General features: G+C 41.3%; 1 protein-coding gene across 6 annotated transcripts in view; it reads right to left on the bottom strand.

The window, feature by feature from the left end:
* Positions 1 to 21,237, bottom strand: part of ampd2a (adenosine monophosphate deaminase 2a) — a gene marked incomplete at its 5' end in the record, with an annotated part of 57,569 nt that extends 36,332 nt beyond the window's left edge. For 2 of the 6 annotated variants that reach the window (XM_084062351.1, XM_084062352.1), the window contains one exon: positions 21,140 to 21,237. In XM_084062351.1, the coding sequence (XP_083918477.1) occupies positions 21,140 to 21,161 (22 nt within the window). Of the gene's footprint in view, positions 1 to 703; positions 1,164 to 15,177; positions 15,272 to 21,139 lie in introns of those variants that run through there. The other 4 variants (XM_084062354.1, XM_084062350.1, XM_084062353.1 and 1 more) reach the window with 4 other exon arrangements.
* Between the last annotated feature and the right edge of the window lie 364 nt (positions 21,238 to 21,601).

The following is a 21,601-nucleotide window of genomic DNA, read 5'->3' as shown; positions in this document are numbered from 1 at the left end:
TTTCCATGAATCTGTATTTTAATAGCGAAAATAGCCAATCTATCTATTGACTATTTTCCCTATTTTTGAGAATTTATATATAGTATAATATAGCATAATATTATTAAATGCATGGCCTGGTTTTATTGTGATTATTGGTACCAGTCATTGTCAGTCATGTCTCTGTACATTTAAGTTATTGTCATATCTGCTCTGTTCCAATTTGCGTTGACAAAGCCTAAAAGTCAAAAAATGTCAAAAAACAATTAAATTGCTTATTGCAATTATTTGTACAACGATTAATAGTCAACCAGAATGTCATGATCACGACAGTCCTACTGTATAAGTATAGTTTCTCACTGCTCCAACATCAAGCTCTGCTTTGAGTGACCAGAGAGCAACAAGACCCCTTCTCCCCCGTCTGTCCATCAGTCCTGCAGATGCCTTGTAAATCTCCCTCGCCTCAAGCATCAACCTCATTTTTACTGCGCTATTGTTCCGAGTGTCGTTTACGTACTGTCAGCGGCAGCAGCTCACTCACTGTGTGTCACTTTGTGCATATAAACTTGTGCAATACATTTTTGGGGGGGAGGAGGAGAGAATCACAGACACATAGCTAAGTCACAGAACATGTGAAACTTCCAGTTAACATGGTGTTCAGATAACAGGCTCTAGAGTCTGCATATGACATGCCTCATCATCTGTCATCAACATGGTACAATACCTTTATATCTTGTCCTATGTCCTGCTCTCACAGTCCCAAGTTACGATGGCGATGATGGCCTTGCGCGGACTCTTGTGGGATGCTGGGACATGCAACTAGGCCTGGGACGAGCTGCAGCAACACCCTCCCCCACCGGCACAGTTAGTGGATGGAGAGCAGAGCGAGAGAGAGAGAGAGATAGTGTGTGTGTGTGTGTGTGTGTGTGTGTGTGTGTGTGTGTGTGTGTGTGTGTGTGTGTGTGTGTGTGTGTGTGTGAGACAAGAGGAGGAAAAGGAGAGAGACAATAGTGCACTCTCACCCACACACAAGCCGTGGCAGCACCAGGATGCGCGATCTCTCTTTATTTTCCTCTAACTGTGTTGTTTCTCCTGGTGACTGTGTTCCTGTCCTCCAGTGTTTTACCCAGATTCCCCCTCTCTCTCTCTCTCTCTGCCTCTTGTCTCTCAAGCTGCTTCCTGGATTGGGCCGGTTTTTCTGTACACAAACAGCGCAGCCCACAAGCTCCCCTATTTAAACGCTAGTTGGAACATACTACGTGGCAAGGAAAAAAAGGGGGGTAGGGGGGTGGGACTGGGTTGAACCATTTTTTTTTGCTCTATTCATTGTGCAATACAGTGTGAAGGAGGTTTCTGTCGGAATAGCCACTCCCCCTTCCAGCCTCTCGACTCATGATGACAGCATTACTGACTGTGATTGATCTCATGAATGCAAATATTCTACAAGAACTGTGTTAGTAAAGGTTGTGTGTGTGCGTGTGCGTGTGTGTGTGTGTGTGTGTGTGTGTGTGTGTGTGTGTGTGTGTGTGTGTTTATTTATTTAAGTCTACATTAATTAACCCATTAAGACCGGGAACGCATCTGTGTGTCATTTTTAGATTTCTTTGGCTATTCAAAAATAGCAGATCTACAAGCTCATACTGCGGCACCGAGTGCCGCAGTATGAGCTTGTAGATCTGCTATTTTTGAAAAATCGTGAACATTTGTGCAAATCTTGGAATATATATATTTTCAAAGCAAACATTTGTAAATCATTTAGTTCCAGGGACCCCCAGAAGCAAAGATTTGAGTTACTAATGTCCGCTAAAAAAAAGAAAAACATATTTTCATGATTTAAAAAAAAAATAGCAGATATACAAGCTCATAGAGCTATGAGCTTGTATATCTGCTATTTTTGAATAGCCCAAAAGAAATCTTAAAAATGACACACAGATGCTGCTGCGTTCCCGGTCTTAAAAGTTAATTGAAGAAAAAATTGTGTGACTATGGTACATTCAAATGTAATAAATTAAATGTAATGGCTGTGTGGGTGTAAGAGCAAAATAGACAGTGTGAATCAATGAGCTACACCAGGGGTCTTCAACAGGGGGTCCGGGACCCCTAGGGGGTCCTCAGAGTTACTACAGGGGGCCGGCCAAATCTTTGTGTGATAGGATTTGTTTTTTACCTTAACCACTTGAACCCTAGCATCCCATTTCTGAGGAGAACTTTAGCCAAAAAATAGCAGATCTACAAGCGCACAACGCCTCGCAGCGCGAGGCGTTGTGAGCTAGTAGATCGGCTATTTTTTGGCAAAGAGGTGTTTGGTGTAGAGGGAAAAAAAGAGCAGACCAAGTCAACAAAAATCTGAAACACAATTTTTATACAATATAGAGGGGGTCCCTGCTTCATCTCTCTCTCAGCTAGGGGGGTCCCTGGCCTGAAAACGTTGAAGACCCCTGAGCTACACAGTATTATGGTAAACACTGCCTGCCAGACCGCGCCACTGTACTCTGAACAACACTGCATGATGGAGAGGGGAGGAGCCATGTCCCTCTCTCCTTCTCTCACATGATCACTGCACAAGGAAAGCCTGTTTACCACGTCAGAAAGGAGGGTCATCTGACCCTCACTAGGGAAGCTTCCTCTCCTCAGCCTCAGATGAACTAAAAGACTCTCTCTCTCTCTCTCTCTCCACTCCAAACCAAGGAGGATCATAAAACGGTCCTTGGTTACAGCTATACATCATGGTAGATGTATAGCAGTGGTTCTCAACCTGTGGGTCGGGACAGTAAAGTGACAATTTAAGGACTTTTAAGACCTTTTTAATACCCAAAAAAAAAGGGAAAATACCATTACTGCATCAAAAGTAATCAACACACTATAATATAAAAACTGGTCAAATATTGGCCAAATTTGTCAAATAATATAAGAAAGAGACAAAAATTGTGAAAAGAGAAGATCTACAAGCTCACAACGCCTCGCAAAGCGAGGCGTTGTGAGCTTGTAGATCTGCTATTTTCACAATGTATCTGTGGAACCGAGTCAAACTAAATGTAATGCCTCGACTCCTACAATTCCAAGTTCTTGTCAGGGTGGGGGTTCCCAGTTCAAATATGATTATTTTGGGGGCGGGGGGTCACGGGCCAGAAAAGCTTGAGAACCACTGACGTGTAGTATAGTTTCAAGTAGTAGCAAGACACATTGAGAGCCCGAGGAAAAACATCAGACGCACAACAGCACGCCACACCTCCCTGTGCATGGGGAAAAAAACAAAGGGCAGACGCAAAACCATACTGAGGTCTGGTTCTGGATAGGTCCTCATTTTGGTGAAACACCAACCACATACAAATAACCGAGGCTGCCAGTACGCAGACTATAACCAATTACACAGGACTCTGAGGTTTTCCACTCAGAGGAAACTATGCTAACAGGGCTGTTCTGGTGTCTGAAATCAGGACAGAAATTCATTCTGTTTCATCTGTCATGCTGCCAAGTCTAAACTCCTAGTCTAGCAGGTCTAACAGGCAAAATATAACCGATATGCTACTGTGCTGTCACCCCTATGAGGCAGTTTCTCACTTGTAGGCTCTTGTAGGGTATACATTACCATCAAAACATACCTCAATCTGAACTGGTCTACCGCTGTGCTGTAAAGTAGCTCACCAACAAACTAATTAGATATTCCCATCACCCGGTGAGCGCTGTAATTAACTCAGATTAAGCTGTGGAATGAGATAAACACACAAACTGAGCTGTGCTACTTTTATAAGATGTAACCTCAGGCATTGCTTTTTATGGGAGAATATAACACAAATAAAATACAGTCATAGATATAGATAGAAGGTATGGCTAGGCCACACAAGCGGCCCCTAATTCAGTGGTCACAGCTACCTGCTTTTCTGGGGGACCCGATGATGCTTATTGGTGCTGCATGATTCAATTTAACAACTATATACAGTAAGATTGATTACATGATCAGCACAGTAGATTCTATACATTTATTTTTATGTATACAGAACAACAAATAGAGAGTATACATCACACAGGCAGATTTTCCTTTTCAGACACAAAACATCAACCACACCCAACCTCTCCGAAGACCACTTGACATTAGACAGATGTTCAAATGGAAGAGCAGAAAGTGGACCTACAGTATTTACACAATAAACTCAATGGTCCAGGAAGCAGCTAAAATATGGGGTTTGATGACAACCAGACATGAGCTCTGACTACACCAAAGCAATTTCATAATTAACATGGGCCTTTTTTTTAAGAGGCATGTTATACGCGAATAACTGAACTGAGGCAATAAACATGCAAGGATCACTGACAAACTATGTAATAAAGGCTAAAAGGTTTTAAAAGTAGAATCTTTCATTTCCATCTGAGAAGGATGCATTTGTTAACAAATGATTGGACCCAAATGATGATGAGAGACCATAGTGGTCAACTCTATGTAGACTAGAGGCATTGTGTCAATGAGGAGGAGATGTGAAGCAACCTGTGAAGCACTGTTGGTTAGTTACTGGTTAGTTTAGAGATGCAAGCTGATGATGGAGCGTTTCAGCGTGTCGCATCACCATGGTGCCGTACAAGAGAAGTCATGAGAACATGGTAAGGTGCTACCCCACGTATCTGTATCTGAAAATGTCAAAGCTACTGTGTTTGTGCAACCAGATGTAGAGCAGGGATGATAGATTTGTCTCGTCTGTTTAAGAACTGACTGATTTAGAAGAGAACTTAAAACTTCTGGTGATTAGTAGTTTCCTTGCCTACCTATGTTGAATGCACGTATTGTAAGTCGCTTTGGATGAAAGCGTCTGCTAAATGACTGTAATGTAATGTAATGATACAAGTTAGGAAGGGAACATTAGATTCTGAGACTATGAGAACGAGGCCATGGATAATATTATTAAACCTGGGTTGTGGATTAGCATGTGACAGATCCAAAAACTATTTTATCTACTATCGGCATTATATTGGCCATCAGCGGCCTCGCTCTCTAAATATTTATATCAACCGTTGAAAAACCCTTGTTAAAGTCCTGTCAGCTGTTCATACCACTGTTTTAGTAGGCTATAGTTAACAAAATAACATCCGTTTCTATTATATTTCTTGCCATTTCCCAGGGTAACAGAAAACAGAAAGTTTATTCAGGACTGTTGGGCTATTATTACAAGCAGAAACAGTATAAAAGGTACTAATTTGTGATCTTAGCACCGAAGTAGTCTGACGTAATTTACACATCCTACCGGGTCGCGTTTTTTCCCCCCCATTCTGAATTCCCATAGACGTGTTTAATATCGCGTCAAATAAGAACTGTGTTCCAAAAATAAACAAATGATCCCGGCGGTTTGACTCTTATGGATATGAAGCATCAACTGACGGTGAGAAAACGCTAATGTTACTTCTGCCGAATTAGTTACATTTTCACCAGAAATAGACTGTATCAAATATGAGAGACTGACTATCATAAACGATACAAAGCCACCCCACTGACAATATCGCAGAGACAGTTTGTTTATTTTTGGACCACAATTCTTGTATGAGACGATTCTAAGATGACCCAACGTTATTCTCCATAGAGAAATTACTTCAACGACCCAGGGGATGAACGCGTGACGTCAGGAATTCTGCTCTATAGAGATCAAAATCACAGCTGGGGTGTTGTACAGTTTGATTGAGGCCCTGCTGTGCACACTCACTTAAAAAAAGAAACTGATAAACAACTCTTTTCCCAAAGGTCTAATCAAAAGCACAACACGTGTGTTGATGGAGTGACCCTCCATAATTTTCACTCCCATGCTCCCAGAGCAACAGCAGAACTGAGCTTCTTGTTTTGGATCTGCCCAAACAAAAAGCCTCATCTCTAAACAACGTGTCAAAGGGAATAAAATGAGACAAACATTCAAAACACTGACCCTATTCTCTCACTTCTCAATGTTACGAATCACGGCCTGTATCTCCCTGAGAGAGTCAACCATGAACATTGTCAAAACAACACTGTATCCTCCAGTATCCAGTGGTGTAAAGTAGCTAAGCACATTTACTCAAGTACTGTACTTAAGTACAGTTTTGAGGTATTTTTACTTTACCGGAGTATTTCCAATTGTCTGTACTTTTACTTCTACTCCACTACATCTCAGAGGCAAATATTGTACTTTTACTCCACTACAATTATTTGAAAACTTTAGTTACTTGTTACTTTGCAGATATAATGTATTACATTATTACATTATAAAACATACATTAACCACTTTAGCCCCATTTTATAGCTAGGCTATTTGAAAATAGCCGATCTACAAGCTCACAACGTGTCGCGTGAGCTTGCAAATCTGCCATTTTCAAAATGTTTTGCACTTTTACTTTTGCTACTTTTGATACAAATTGCCACCACCACTGCCAGTATCCCAATACACAGCTCAAACCCATACCCAGGCATGCAAACAGCCCCGAGGTGAAAAAGGTGACAACATGTTGGGTTTTTTTTTTTCGGGTCAGGTGTCACACAATTGCCCTATTTGGATTCAAAACGGCTATTGTAGCTGAAAAGCTACAAGTTTACTGTACATGTCTGCATACCCAGATTACCCACACGTCCACAAATATACATACGAACACACTTGTGCGTAGACTGCGTACACCCCTGAAAACAAACGGTTTTCCCCCTCCACCACATTTCCGATAATCCAGATCTGTTTCCAGTCACCACTCAACATACAAGCACTCCATTTATCACTGCTACTTTCACAGTATCTCAATATAGCAAAGAGGATCACTGTGGTGCTACTTGACACTGACAACATACAGTGCTGTACTTAAACCATTCAGACCGGGAACGCATCTGTGTCATTTTTTAGATTTCTTTGGGCTATTCAAAAATAGCAGATCTACAAGCTCATAGCGCGGCACCGAGTGCCGCGCTATGAGTTTGTAGATCTGCTATTTTTTTTGAAATATCGAGAAAATTTGGGCAAATCTTTGAATATATATATATATTTTGAAAGCGATTTTTTTTAACTCAATTATTTGCTTCTGGGAATTCTACAAATGTCTTCTAAATCCTAACAGTTTTTTGTTGTTTATTTTACTTATGTTCCTATAAATCAGTGGTTCTCAAACTTTTTCATGTCAAGGATCACCCAAAATAATATGTATTTGGCTGCGGACCCCCATCTCAGGGACCCCCCCGCCCAGAAGCAAAGATTTGAGTTACAAATGTTCGCTTAAAAATATATACAAAGATTTGAACTCATTTTCACGATTTAAAAAAAAAACTACTAAATCTACAAGCTCATAGCGCTTGTATATCTGCTGTTTTTTGAATAGCCAAAGAAATCTAAAAGTGACACAGATACTTTCCCGGTCTTAATGGGTTAACATTGCTTGACCGCCTGGAGTTACTAGAGGGCAAGTATCCCTTTCTTTGAAACAGAGGCTGTATCTGGGATCAAAGTAGGGAAGGTGGCAAAATGAAAAGGCTTTCTCCCTGCGGGAGCAGCCAGTGATCCTCTGGCCTCTGCCATCATGTCTGTCTGTCCTCTAAAACTTTTACAGAGGCAGCCAGGCAGGCAGGCAGGCATGTGCAGTGGTGGAAAAAGTACTCAAATGTTTTACTTAAGTAAAAGTATCAATACTGCAATGTAGAAGTAGCTACTCTGTTACAAGTAAAATTCCGAAATTCAAAATTGACTTGAGTAAAAGTACAAAAGTATTGGTATCAAAATGCACTTAAAGTACCAAAGTAAAAGTACTAAAATGTTTGAAAATAGCAGATCTACAGATCTTGTAGATCGTCTATTTTCAAATAGCCTAGGTATAAAATAGGGCTTAAGTGGTTAATATATGTTTTATATTGTAATATAGTTATATCTGCAAAGTAACTAGAAACTAAAGTTTCCAAATAATTGTAGTAGAGTAAAAGTACAACATTTGCCTCTGAGATGTAGTGGAGTAGAAGTAAAAGTATTGGAAATTGGAAGTACAAATACCTAAAAAATAGTACTTAAGTACAGTACTTGAGTACATGTACTTAGTTACTTTCCACCACTGGGCATGAGTACAGACACGCACGTGTGCACACACACACACACACACACACACACACACACACACACACACACACACACACACACACACACACACACACACACACACACACACACACACACACACACACACACACACACACACACACACACACACACACACACACACAGACAAACGTGCACAATTTTCAGGGTCAAAGTTGCTCGCTCGTTATTATCACCCATCATCGCGCAAACCAAAAAGCCCTATAACTCAACCCCACAAGCGTCGGCAAAAGTCCTACATGTCATGGAGACAGTGAAGCCTGATTTATACTTGCTATAAATACTACAAATGAATGATCTACAAGCTCATAAATGTGTGCAGAGCCAGGTTGTCTGCTTTGCCCTCCTAGAAATGTGCAGTTTAACCCCAGGGAGCTGATGTGCAGCAACCTGCGATTAGGGATGAGAGACGATAATCGTGCTTATCGTTTATCGTGATAAAAAAAACGCTCACAATAATCGTATCGCAGAGATTAAAATCTATAGTGAAACTGGGACCAATTCACATTTGCCGAGCTGCATATCCGGTACCACTTAAACCCTCTAGAGCTTGTTGTGAGCTTGTAGATCGGCTATTTTCCACCCCAGACTATGGATGCTGGGGTTCAAGAAGTGGTTAAAAAAAAGTGGCATTTTAAGAGTTTTAAGCATATTTTTTGTTATCGCAATAATATCGTAAAACGCAATTATTTTGGTCACAATAATCGTGACATGAAATCTTCATATCGTCCAACTCCCTGTAGTATCCAACTCCCTGTAGTATGAGTGCGTGTGGTGGATTTGTGTTTATGTACGCACACCCAATCATGCGTACCATGCAGGTGTTTGTAACGGGGAAAAAAAGAAAGTGAACAATGACAACGACGACAACAGGAAGCAGGCCTTTAACTGGAAGGGGCCTTCAGTACGTTGGCCTGTAATGTCACAGAAGGCTCACTGACAGAGCAAGACACACCAGCTGATACACATTTACCAGTAGTCAAATGAATGGGATTAAATGGGAAGCTTATGCTCATTACAGCCATATCAGTATGCTTTGCTGTGCCTCTTAGATGAGAGCCATCATAAACATCCACATAAACTGTCTGTCAGCCTACAAATCCATCAGCGGGGGTAGGGAGTGTCCCATGGCCATGCCTTGTGTAGTTGAGCCTCTACGGTAGTTAAAGTGTGTATTGTGTGCATGTGTGTACTGTGTACTGTGTGCGTGTGCGTGCGTGCGTGCGTGTGTGTGTGTGTGTGCGCGTGTGCGTGTGTGTGCGTGTGTGTGTGTGGACTGTTGGCTATCTGGTTACCCCCCCAGCTCCACCTGCCTCAGTGTAATAGCCATAGACTTGGGTTTCTGGTTCTCCAAAATCCCTTTTCCAGGGCAGACAGAGTTTTTTTCTGTCACACTGACAGACCCATGGCTATTCTTAGAAGAAGAAGAAAGCCCTGGAATGTTCCGTCCAAGCACAGACCCAGCTTGTGCTCACTCAGTCATGTCTGACTGCAGAATACTTGAGGACATGCATTAATAAAACAGACTCGCTGTCATGACCAGAGACTCCCTCTAGTGGTGACAGGGGGAAGTCAGTTGCAGTATTATCATGATATACTGCAACTAGAGCAAACATATTTGACAGTAAATAGACTAATGACAAATGTTGCCCCTAGCAAACACTTCAAAAAATACACAATTGTTTTTAAGTGTGTAACATACTAAAATAACAAGGTTCTGACATTTAGGCCGTTGGTTCTCAAAGTGGGGTCCGGGGACCCCCAGGGGTCCTTGAGGGAGTTCCAGGGGGTCCCAAGCTAAATGATAGATTAGGCACCAAATGGACCCTTATGGGTCTGTAACTCTGAGAGTGTACAAATACATTTGTACACACTCAAGAGTTAAATTGACATAGATTTTACAATAGAAATTGTAAAATGTATGTCAAAATATAAAAAGTGATAGAAATGCCATTAAATGGGGGTCCGTAGCCCTAATGCATGTAAAACTGGGGGTCCTTGAAATTAAAATGGTTGAGAATCACTGCTAGAGCCGTAAAAAATCTTCTCTTATGGGGGGTCCCTGGCATATCTTTTCAAATGGGGGTCCGCATGCTAATAAGTGTCAATTTGGGGGTCCTTGACATGAAAAAGTTTGAGAACCACTGATTTAGGCTATGTTTCAAAAAGCAACAGGAATGTCATACTCCTGTAATAACACTGTAAGTTACAGTCTGTATTAACACTGGTTTCTTTCAAAACAGGCCTGAAAACAGGAGACCACAAGGGGAGACAAATGTAATTTTCCCATCTCTTTTTTGCATAGTGTTTTTGTTGATGACATGTATTATTGTGTTAATTATGATTAATTGAATACACAGGACCACAATGGAAACAAGTCCCCAGGACATTTTTGTGTTCTTTTTAGCATTGACTCATTCCCTGCTTAGAACGACTAAAACAACTTTTTATTTTTTTATTTTTTACCCAAAGACCAAGGATATATGATTTTTCGAAGATCTAGACTCCCATCCACTTCCTTGTTAACTTAAAACTTAAAAATGCTGTATCTCGGCTCCTGAGTACTTTCTTTTTTTCAATGAAAAATCTTGGCAGTGGGCAAACGCGGCCAGAAATAATTCAGGCAGTGAATGAGTTAATGTCTTACTGGACCACGAGCTGTTTACATTCTGACTAATAAAAGTATTCAATCAAATTAATCAATCACCTACCCTACCATATCACAGTCTCCCTCCCAGCTGTGAGAGAGCGTTCAGTCAGCTCAGCCGGCTCTCTGTAAAACTTCAAAGAGCGGTACTGTACTGTAGGTTATGAATGAACTACGAAGAACTGTGACAGGTTGTCTGTCGGGAGTGGATAACTGCATGCTTACGTTACACCCGCAGCCGCAGTGGCGTGCACAGACATTTTGAGGGGCAGGTGCTCAAGTAAATTATACTTTTTTTTGTTTACTTGGTCTGCTCTTTTTTCCCTCTACACCTATACCTCTTTGTCAAAAATAGCCGATCTACAAGCCCACAACGCCTCACAGCGCGAGGCGTTGTGGGCTTGTAGATCTGCTATTTTTGGCTAAAGTTCTCCTCAGAAAAGCCTGGGATGCTAGGTTTCGAGTGGTTATGGTAAAAAGAAAAATCATATCACATAAAGATTTGGCGGACCCCCTGTAGTAACTCTGAGGATCCCCTAGGGGTCCCGGACCCCCTGTTGAAGAAAGGGAGTCTATCTGTAGACTCTAGAGACTCTCTAGAGTCTATCTGTGCACGTCCCTGCACCCGCAGCCGCATCACTGAGGTCCACGGGGGAAGACAGGGGAGAGGGGCTCAATCATTCCAGTCTGCGTGCCAAAGTCCACAGTATGACAAACAAACGGTTAATGGAGAGCTACAGTGTACCCTATACTTCATGCTGACAGCTGTGTTCCCACTGTTCAGCAGCTGATATGATGCACACGATAACATTTTCGGTGAAGCTATAACCAGATTAATAGAATCAAGCAGTGGTGGAAAAAGTACTGATTCTTTTTTTTACTTAAGTAAAAGTATCAATACCACAATCTAGACATAGAAATAGAAATAAAAGTTCTGTATTTAAAATGTACTTGAGTAAAAGTATAAAAGTATTGGCATCAAAATATACTTAAAGTACCAAAAGTAAAATTACTCATTATGCAGAATGTCCCATTTCACAAGTTCAATTATACGTATACAAATCGTTTGAAAACAGCAGATCTACAAGCTCACAACACGTCGCATCACGACGGGTTATGAGCCTGTAGATCGGCTAATAGCCGAAGTATATATGAGGCTAAAGTGGTTAATGCATGTTTTGTAATAATAATCCAAATCTACAAAGTAACTAGTAACTTAAGTTTTCAAATAATTGAAGTAAAAGTAAAAGTACAATATTCGCCTCTGAGATGTAGTGGAGTAGAGGTAAAAGTATAGAAAATTGGAAATACTCCAGTAAAGTAAAAATACCTCTAAATTATACTTAAGTACAGTACCACTGCAATCAGTCCATCTGGTTGCAGAGTTTCACAGAAAGCGTTATCATGTGCATTATATTATAATGCACATGACCAGATAGACTACTAGATAATGTAATGCACATGATATTTTCAGTGAAGCTATAACTATCAGATTTAACCACCATTGACGTGAAATTGGATCAAGTGAGGTAAAAAGAAAGCAGAGTCATGGGTTTTTATGTTCAGCATCATGTCACACATCCCACCCAGGATGCAAGAGAGTGAATAATGCCGGGAGAAGGTGTTCCCTCCTCCCCCATCAGCACACACTGTTAACACTACATTATTACGTCATATTGCTAGAGCCCTGAACCTCCTAGTCTGTTACAGTACAGTACATACATAGCCTGCTTTTCTGTGATGCAGCAATGGGCCTGGTGGAGGAAAACTTGCCTGTAGGCGGAGTGAGGGACTCCAGAGAAAAACACAGGCGGGAATAATCAATGCTCCAGCAGCATATTAAGGGATGTAAACAAACACTGTTGTGTAACAGAGCTCTTTCAACCACATTGACAAATTTTTGTCAAAAGTGAAAGAATCTTTCATTCTTACACATGCGTAGCTATATTCCTGCCAGAAGGACCATACAGGAGCAGTGATGCAGATATGGAGATAACTATGTACAGTATGCAATTATTATACTGTGGTGTGTCACTTCAGATCAAGGAATTTGCATGTGAATGTGAATCTCACTGCATATACCGAGTAGTTTTGCTGTTTATTCTCAGAATTATCTGAGAAAAAGCACACAAAAAGAAGGGCGGCCCAAATATGGTTCCTATGACGGCCGGTGAGTGCAGAGGGCTCAGCCAAGCGGCTAATTGAGGGGGTCTTAAATGACTGCGCAAGAGGAGAGACCTCTAAGTTATTTATCACTGCTGCAGAGACGGGTTGCTTTGGTACACACATCATACGGTATGTGTGTGTGGATGCGTGTTACTGCCTGTGTGCGGCTCATGCAGCCTTTTCAAACATTTAACATTGAACGTTACTCGAAAATATACTAAAGCCTAATTTACAGTGTCACTCGCTAAAAATAAAAATAATTCAGCTGAAAATCAGGTTGTACAACAAACGTACAAATTAGATTTTAAGGTTTTTAATTAAATGAGATCCGAAACAACACGTTGCAGTGTGGATTAACTGCTTGGCTAAGCAGCTAACTGTGGGTGCCTTGAACAATGAAGCAAAAAAAATACCATTAACTTCAAAGCTAATCCCAGTGGAGCATTGACGTATGTTGATGTATGTATCAGTCTAAATTCAAAGGAAACCCAAATTTCCTATTGGCGGAGGAGAAGCTCCTGACACTAATCACAGTAATGTATGTATGTATGTGTGTTTGTTTTTACTCTTATTATCACAGTAATGTATGTATGTTTTTACTCTTATTATTACAATAACTTGTAAACATATAAAGTACTGGCATTCATAAACATTTTACACTTTCAACGTTAATGTTTCAAGACTGAATAGCATAATTGTTAATTTTTTTATTTAATTCAAGTGATGAGGCCTAGAGCCCACAGGCATGGTTAGTGAGTGGGACAGCATTTCTCTGTGCGTGTGCGTGTGTGCGTGTGTGTGCGCGCGTGTGTGTTCAATGCCTCCCACTATTGTCAAGGTGCGTATCAGAGAGTATTTAGTAAACTGATCGTTGAATTATCTGACATCTGACACCCCCATAATGGCAACAGGAAGGCTGCCAGGAGGTCAACAGCCTGCTCCACTAGCAATGTTGTTCATACAACAAAAATCCGCAACAATGGATTAAGAATGTGAAAGAAACTAACTTTTCGACAGTTTCATTCCAAAAGTCCAAAGGTTACAAACATTGAGAGGTGGGACGAGGAGTCCAATCCATTTCACAATGAGATTTTATGGGTCCGGCCTAACAGATACAAGTGATTGATAGACTGGTTGATAGAGTGGAACACAGGAAACAAAATGTAAAAAGGGAAGGAAAAAAAAACACGTGGTTGCTTATATAGTCCCCTCCACAAAGATAACATGGCTTGACCAAACAGTTGGAGAGGCCATTGTGGAGTTGATGGCACGAGATAAAGGGGTGTCCACTCCAAACCCAGTCCACGAGGAGGAGAGAGGCCATATAAGACAGAGCCTTGATAAACCGTTCTGGCTACAAAAGCGAAGGCCGATGCCCGAGTTATAATTAGTTGCGTGCGGGTGTCACACACTGATAGTAGGCAATCTATAAGCTCACGACATGTTGTGTGAATCTGCTATTCTCGATGCGCGACACCCCACACGCAGCTAAGCATTCATAAATTGAGGCTATTGGGCCCCACTGATGGCTGTCCACCACATTGCCATCTTCTCAATCCAACATCCTCTGCCTGCTGACAACAAACAGCAGAAAGCTGTTAATCTATAGGGACTAGTTGGAAGTGGTCAAAACATTTTGCTTCTGTGCAAATATCGAGTGTGTAATGTAGAGATCAGGGATACAACATACTATTTCCACATACTGTAGCAGTCTTCAGTGATTGAACGGACTCTGAGAACATACTCTATGGGATAGTCTGGGGCTCAACTAGGCTCAAAACACAAAAAGCTTGTACAGCAATTTCCCCAAAATATTCATCCCAGAATAGAGACACTAAGGTGTAAGTGGTTAATTAACATATATGTTTTTTTTACGGAAGACACATAACTTTTAGCATGAACTTACTGTATAAAAATGATGAACATATTTTTAACTATGAATAATTGAAATAGTTCAGTAATTAACGAAGCTTGTTGTTCAGCGTTCATTCATAAGACCACAAATCTCCACATTGGTCAAACAGAGTGTCACTTTTCCCACTGTTGTGTGTGTGTGTGTGTGTGAAGAAGAGCTTGAATTCCTGAACATCACATGCACAGGAATGTGTGCATCTGTCTGACTCCAGAACCCCACAACTTAATGTTTCTTTGAAATCCCACATCCCCACCACCACCACCACCACCCCAAACACACACACACACACACACACACACACACACACACACACACACACACACACACACACACACACACACACACACACACACACACACACACACACACACACACACACACACACTTCCACTCACCAGGGCTGGTGGTGCTCTGCAGGCTGCCCCTCTTGCGCAAGGGGGATTTGGGCTTGGGGTTCCCTTGTCCCTTGCTCGAGCAGGGGGATGACATCGTGCCGCCGTTACGATTCGAGCGCAGTGAGTCAGAGAGCTGCAGAACAGAACAGAACAGCCGGCAGAGAGAGGGAGAGAGCAGAGGAGCAGCTCCTGTGACGAAAGTGCTCTCTCTCAGTCAGTCTGGGGTGGCAGAGCAGCAGCAGCAGCAGCAGGGTCCACGCTGGGCCTGTATAAAATCCCATCTGCAGAGTTGGCTCCTCCTCCTCCTCCCAGCCAGCATCAGGCCAGCAGCAGCAGTCAGTCAGTCAGGCCCCACAGGGGCCAGATGAAAGGCTGCCCAAGGCTTCCCTCGCGCAAACAGGGGGGCCATCCCTCCTCGGTTGCCCCAGCAACCGTGGGATGAGCGAGCTTCCCCCATGATGGCTGATTCGAATACAAACAGTGGCAGAGGAAGGCATTGCAGACCAAAGTATCCAGTATGACAGCCAGGGGAAAGGCCCGACACAATCTGTTGTGTTCAGCACAACAGCTGAGAACCAAGGTGCATGTGTGTGCAACAAGGCAACAATGTGTTCCACTCATCTAATAATAGATACTAGAAACCCTAGATGTGGCAATGAATAGAAATCCAGGAGAAAGAAAACTACAAACTGCAGACCTCTCAAAACAAACTGGTCAGGCCTCACACCCAGAACTCACCTAACCCCTGCTCATTATGCTAGGGTGGGACGGCTCAGGGTAGAGCCATGGTTCTCAAAGTGGGGTACGGGGACCCCCAGGGGTCCTTGAGCGGGTTCCAGGGGGTACCCAGATAAATGTTGGATAGTTAGGAACCAAATGGAACCTTATGTTGCTGTAACTCTGAGAGTGTACAAATGGAACCAAATGGACCCTTACGGGTCCATTTGGTTCCATTTGTACACTCTCAGAGTTATGGTGGTCTGTGGTCTAATGCAGGGGTTCTCAAAGTGGGGTCCGGGGACCACCAGGGCCCAACATACATCAGCTATTTTCAAAAAAATCTTGACATTCTTTGAAAATGTTTGCATATTTTTTACATTTTTAACTTTAATCTTGGATGGGGGTCCTTGGCACAAAATCTTTTCAGATGGGGGTCCGCGGCCAAATACACATTCATTTAGGGGTACTTGACCTGAAAAAGTTTGAGAACCACTGGGGTAGAGGACAGAGTTAAAGCAACTTGCAATGGGCCTGGTCTTCAAAATACACAAGCAAACAGGAATATACCCATGTACTTGTCAGACTACTTCAATAGCATAAAAGACACACACAGACACAACACCAGAGGGAGCTCCACTGATCTCAGATTCGGCACAAACATGGGGTCAAATTTGTTCTACTGCTACGCCACCAAAATGTGGAAAGCACTACCAACAGACATCAAAAAGTGTGACACAATACCCTCCTTCAAAACAGCCATAAAAGAGCACCTGTCTACAAATGGTAACTGGTCCTATTAACGTCTAAGCTTAACACCAGAAATGACCCCCCCCCCCCCCCACCCCCAAGTGTTTACTGTAAATAATACGCTTTATTGCTACAAGTGTTGATGATGTCTTGTATATTATTGTATTGTCTTTAAATGCCTCGATGAATTGAATACACAGGACCACAATGGAAATAAGCCCTCAGAGCTTTTTGTGTTATCCCTTTAGCATCATTGTATAATCGTACCACTGTACTATTTGCAAACTGTTAATAAAAATCAATCAAACAATCAAACAAACAAACAAACAAACAAACAAACAAACAAACAAACAAACAAACAAACAAACAGAGAATCTACATTCAAGTGGACAGCTGTTAAAACTAAAGATATTCTGATAGTAGTCATTGCTATAGAGTGTTTGTTCAGTAACAGGTCTCCCCATCTCTCTTAAATCTCTTCCGGAAAAATCTCTGAAGAGAATGAACAGGCAACCAGAGACACTGACAGTGCACGCACGGGAAGTGAAATCCTTTATGCCTGACATTTATGTATTATAAATAGTCACAGCCGATACCCAGGAAAGCCATCTGTGTAACCCAGACGTCTGTGTCCAACTTCCTCTATCGTGGTCCCTATGCTTAGGGCCTCTTATTCACATTTATAGGTTGTATGTTGGCTTCCCAAAATGGGGTGACGCTGAAGACATGAATAAAATAAAGCAACACTATTTGTTCATTTGATTTTATTCCGAATTTGACTGTGCTCACTGCTGCTTTGAATGAGATATTTATGAAGTATAAAAGTCAGTAAGTCACAGTCTTGCTTAGCCGCCCTACATGAATAGGTGGTAAAACATGTAGGCCTGTCACAATTATTACATAATAGTCTAATCGCAATTATTTGAGATAATCGCAATTATTTAGTCATAATCGTTTCCATGTTGAAAAATGTTCATACATAAAAACAAATCAGAAATAGCTGATCTACAAGCTTACAACGTGTCACTTTGTGACGTGTTGTAAGCTTGTACATCAGCTATTTCAGCTATTTTTACCTTTTTTTTTGTATAAAATGAATACTTGTCAGTAATTTCTTAGTATATTATTTCAGTTATTTGACCTATCTTCCCTGTGCAATTTTTGTAATTTTTAATATCTTCCAATGGTCAATGTCAAAAACACAATCAAATCGTTAATCGCAATTATTAGTGTGACAATTAATCGTCAACTTAAATGTGTTATCTTGACAGCCCTAAACACATGAGGGCCAGAGTATGGGGCTCTTGATCACTTTAAGAGACAGCCTTCAGTCCCATGAACTGAAAGATAATGTCAAAGTCTGAGCTGAACTGTCCTAGTCTGATTTATTACAGTGAATATTGGTATTCAGATAGTTTTCATTCACATAGTAGAGTAGACTCTATGTGAAGAATCTACAGAGTACAGACTATTTGAGCACATTTTGCCATCTAGTGGTCTGAAAGTAGAACGCATTGAGGGAAAATAATATTGGCCAGACTGAACACTGTCTAGAAGCTGCTGTATGATGAATTTAATTTTTTTTTTTTTTTTGCAAAATTGGCAGAAATGGGAGTGGCCTTAGAGAGTTTAACCATGATCCTAGAATCCAGGGGAATTTGTGGTTCAATAGTTAAAGGCCAAAATGTAAAGCTGGTTGCCTTCTGTGGACTACTGGCAGTGACTGCATGAAATGTTTGGCACCGCGATTGTCCAGAAATTTCCGAGATTAGTTGCGCGTCTGCACACAACTAACACACACACACACACACACACACACACACACACACACACACACACACACACACACACACACACACACACACACACACACACACACACACACACACACACACACACACACACACACACAGGAGATAATAATACGTATATACAGAACTAAAATGACCTATTCAAATTTGAGTACATTTAGGTTAGTTGGTTCGTAATTTCGGTCTACATTTAATGTAGGCCAGTCAAAAACGTTTTTTTTACAAATATCTTGATGAAACATAGCCCCAATCTTGGGTAGATATAATGGTATATCGTATTGCCGCACTGGATGAATAGCATCCGGTGCAAAAACAAAATGCCAAAGTATTATAGTAGTTAAGTATAAAAAAGGTTGTAGATGCTGTACAACATTTACAATGAATCTGACCCAGTTTCCATGAGCAAGCCGACGATGGATGTACCCTCTGTGAAGCAGCAACAACACGGTTAGGAAAAACAGAGGCCTACTTTTTACTGAGGGAAAACCATGCCCCCTTATTTATACCTAAACCATAACGCTAAAAAAAATAATCATGGACCGTTTAAAGGCTCTTACCAAGACAGCAATTCTTAGACCGTCTTCTGTGACTCTGTGCCTCTGCTGTCTGGTCAGGCTTTCTGCCTGCACACCCTTTTGCTAAAAATGAGACTAACTGTGAACACTGCTGGCTGCTTGGCCAGTCTTTTTTTCATTCCCTCAGTGCAAAGCTCAGGGATTCTGCATTTTTGTTTGCAGAGGCCACAGCAAAAAGCTCTTTGAAATAGCCTAATGCTAGCCAATGGGAAATGTAACAAGTAAATATGACCCCCATGCATCCCCCACCCCACACACATTCCAATATAGACAAAAACAAATATTTTTTCTACTGCTCTAAACGACCACCATCTGTAATTTGACACAGACGCAGAGTAATCGTCCCTCCAGGCTGTGGGATAAGCGTCCCGTCAGGGCTATGACCCGGAACTAGCCAATCACAGACATGCACAAACATACCGTACCTGGGTGGGGTACCGAACTTTGCTACTTTTATGGCAGTACTTTTAATAAGTTAATAGCACCATCTTGTGCTGAAAAAATCCTCGTCATTCTGTACCAAATGTAGATACCATATCATCAGCGTCAGTGAGACAATAGGCATGCTTGTACCATGATCTAATAAAGTTAAATGTCATAGAGGCATGAATAAATATCTGGGTCTGTCAGCAGATGCTGTTTGTATTTAATCCTACTTTTCAGCAAAGATTTGAGTTAAAAAGGTTCTCTTTAAAAAATAAATATATTCAAAGATATGCACACATTTTTGAGATTTTTCAAAAATAGCAGATCTACAAGTTCAAAATAGCAGATATACAAGCTTATAGCACGGCACCAAGTGCCGTGCTATAAGCTTGTATATCTGCTATTTTTGAATAGCCAAAGCTAAGTGGTTAAAATGATTCTGACGCTATGTTAACTAATTTTGCTGGGGACCCCCTGGTGCCCCCCCCAAGGACCACTGGTAGTCCCCGGACCACTGGTTGAAAACCACTGACATAAGGCATTTCCACTGTACCAGCGCATTTTCTGTTATTTAACAAAGTGCCAAGTTGTAATTACATCACATCTCTGCCAATGTGTGCAGCATCCATTTCCAAGTTTCCTGTATTGGACATAATGTAGTCAAGTGGCACTGCCTGGTGGGAAACTCATGTAGTTGTAGACTATATCTGACAGACACTACATCAAAGCACTGTGTTCAACTTATGTTTTATAATTTTTGAGAGATGCCTGCTCTGCTCAAACAAATATGAAGCGTGGCAGGCGCAAAACAATGGTAAAGAGATATGATAAACATTCACCGAGTCTGGAACCAAATATGAATGAGCTGATGGGAGACTACATACTCAGGGTTTATGGATTGCCAAAATATGGGTCAAGATACAGTATATTCTGCACTATAGATTATGCAGCTGTACACCACATGTGCTGGCTTGTTCAATGCTTTCTCTGCTCTGAGAGCTGAGGGACTTTTGAACGTAATGTTCTGCAGGAAAACGTATAAGCCATTTCATGTGGTGCTCCAGGCCCTAGCCATGGTTCACATGACGCCCGTCTGTCACAAGTGTCATGGCGCAACTTGTTCCTGGTTTTGGAAATGTCTCCATTTACAACCCGTACATCTACATAAACGCTCAGATTTCAAATATAAAGTGCTTACCCCACGGCCACGCATGTAACAAGTTAAAAACGCCCGGGTCTAAGTACCCGTATCAGATTAAAATGCTTTTTATTGAACAATACGGAAGATACGGGTACTTAGACTTAGGTACTTAGCATATCTTGCCAAATCTGTGATTGTTGCACAAGAGATGATCAGCCAAAAATCCATAAAGAATTATATACTTTTGCACAAGATGATACCTGGCTGCAATAATTGTAAGGTTCATTTGCTGCTGAATTGTTTCTCTTCAACATTCCTAGAGACCTGCACAGTAAGACTAGAGCAAAACAAATGGTCTAAAGAAGGATTGGCACTGATGTCGCTGGGGTCACTTTCCTAAGTGCCCGCTCATCTGTCTGAGTCAGAGATACAAGTTGAATCACTGAAATCTAAGAATTTCAGCTGTACTTGGTAGGTAATGACGTGTATACTGTATGTGTGGTGGGCTGCAAACAGTAAGTCACATTTGGATATTCACTTACCATCTTCTTTGCTGCTTGCCATTGCTGAGGACTAGCTGAGTCTGGGGGGGTCGGTGGGGGCTTTTGGTAAAGCTACCTGTAGATATCACTTGATCTGTTGTATGTCTGCAGAAAAGCATAGAAGTAAGTTAAAGGTGATATATATAATAAATAATAATAATAATCCTCATTTGTAAGTGCTTCACAGACATAAAAACAGCAAACTAGCAAAATGTATGCAATCAATAAATAAGAACATAGAATGGGCAATAAAACACAATTAGGAAAATCTAGCTGTCCATTCCTCTAGTTAAAAGCCAGTGTAAAATTCGTTTTTTTAAATAGTTTTAAAGACACTGTTTGTCACACAGAGGTATAGCCTGTCTGTCTCCTTTCCAGTGGAAGCTTATTACTCCACACAAATATTCCACAATATAATAGCCTATTATGGGGCATTTTCTCACAATTTATTTGAGAAATAGC

Source organism: Gymnoscopelus microlampas (genome assembly GCF_963454915.1).
Source record: "Gymnoscopelus microlampas genome assembly, chromosome: 7".
NCBI lineage: Eukaryota > Metazoa > Chordata > Actinopteri > Myctophiformes > Myctophidae > Gymnoscopelus > Gymnoscopelus microlampas.
The sequence above is the reverse complement of the archived record's forward strand: the minus strand, read 5'-3'. Positions and strand labels throughout refer to the sequence as shown.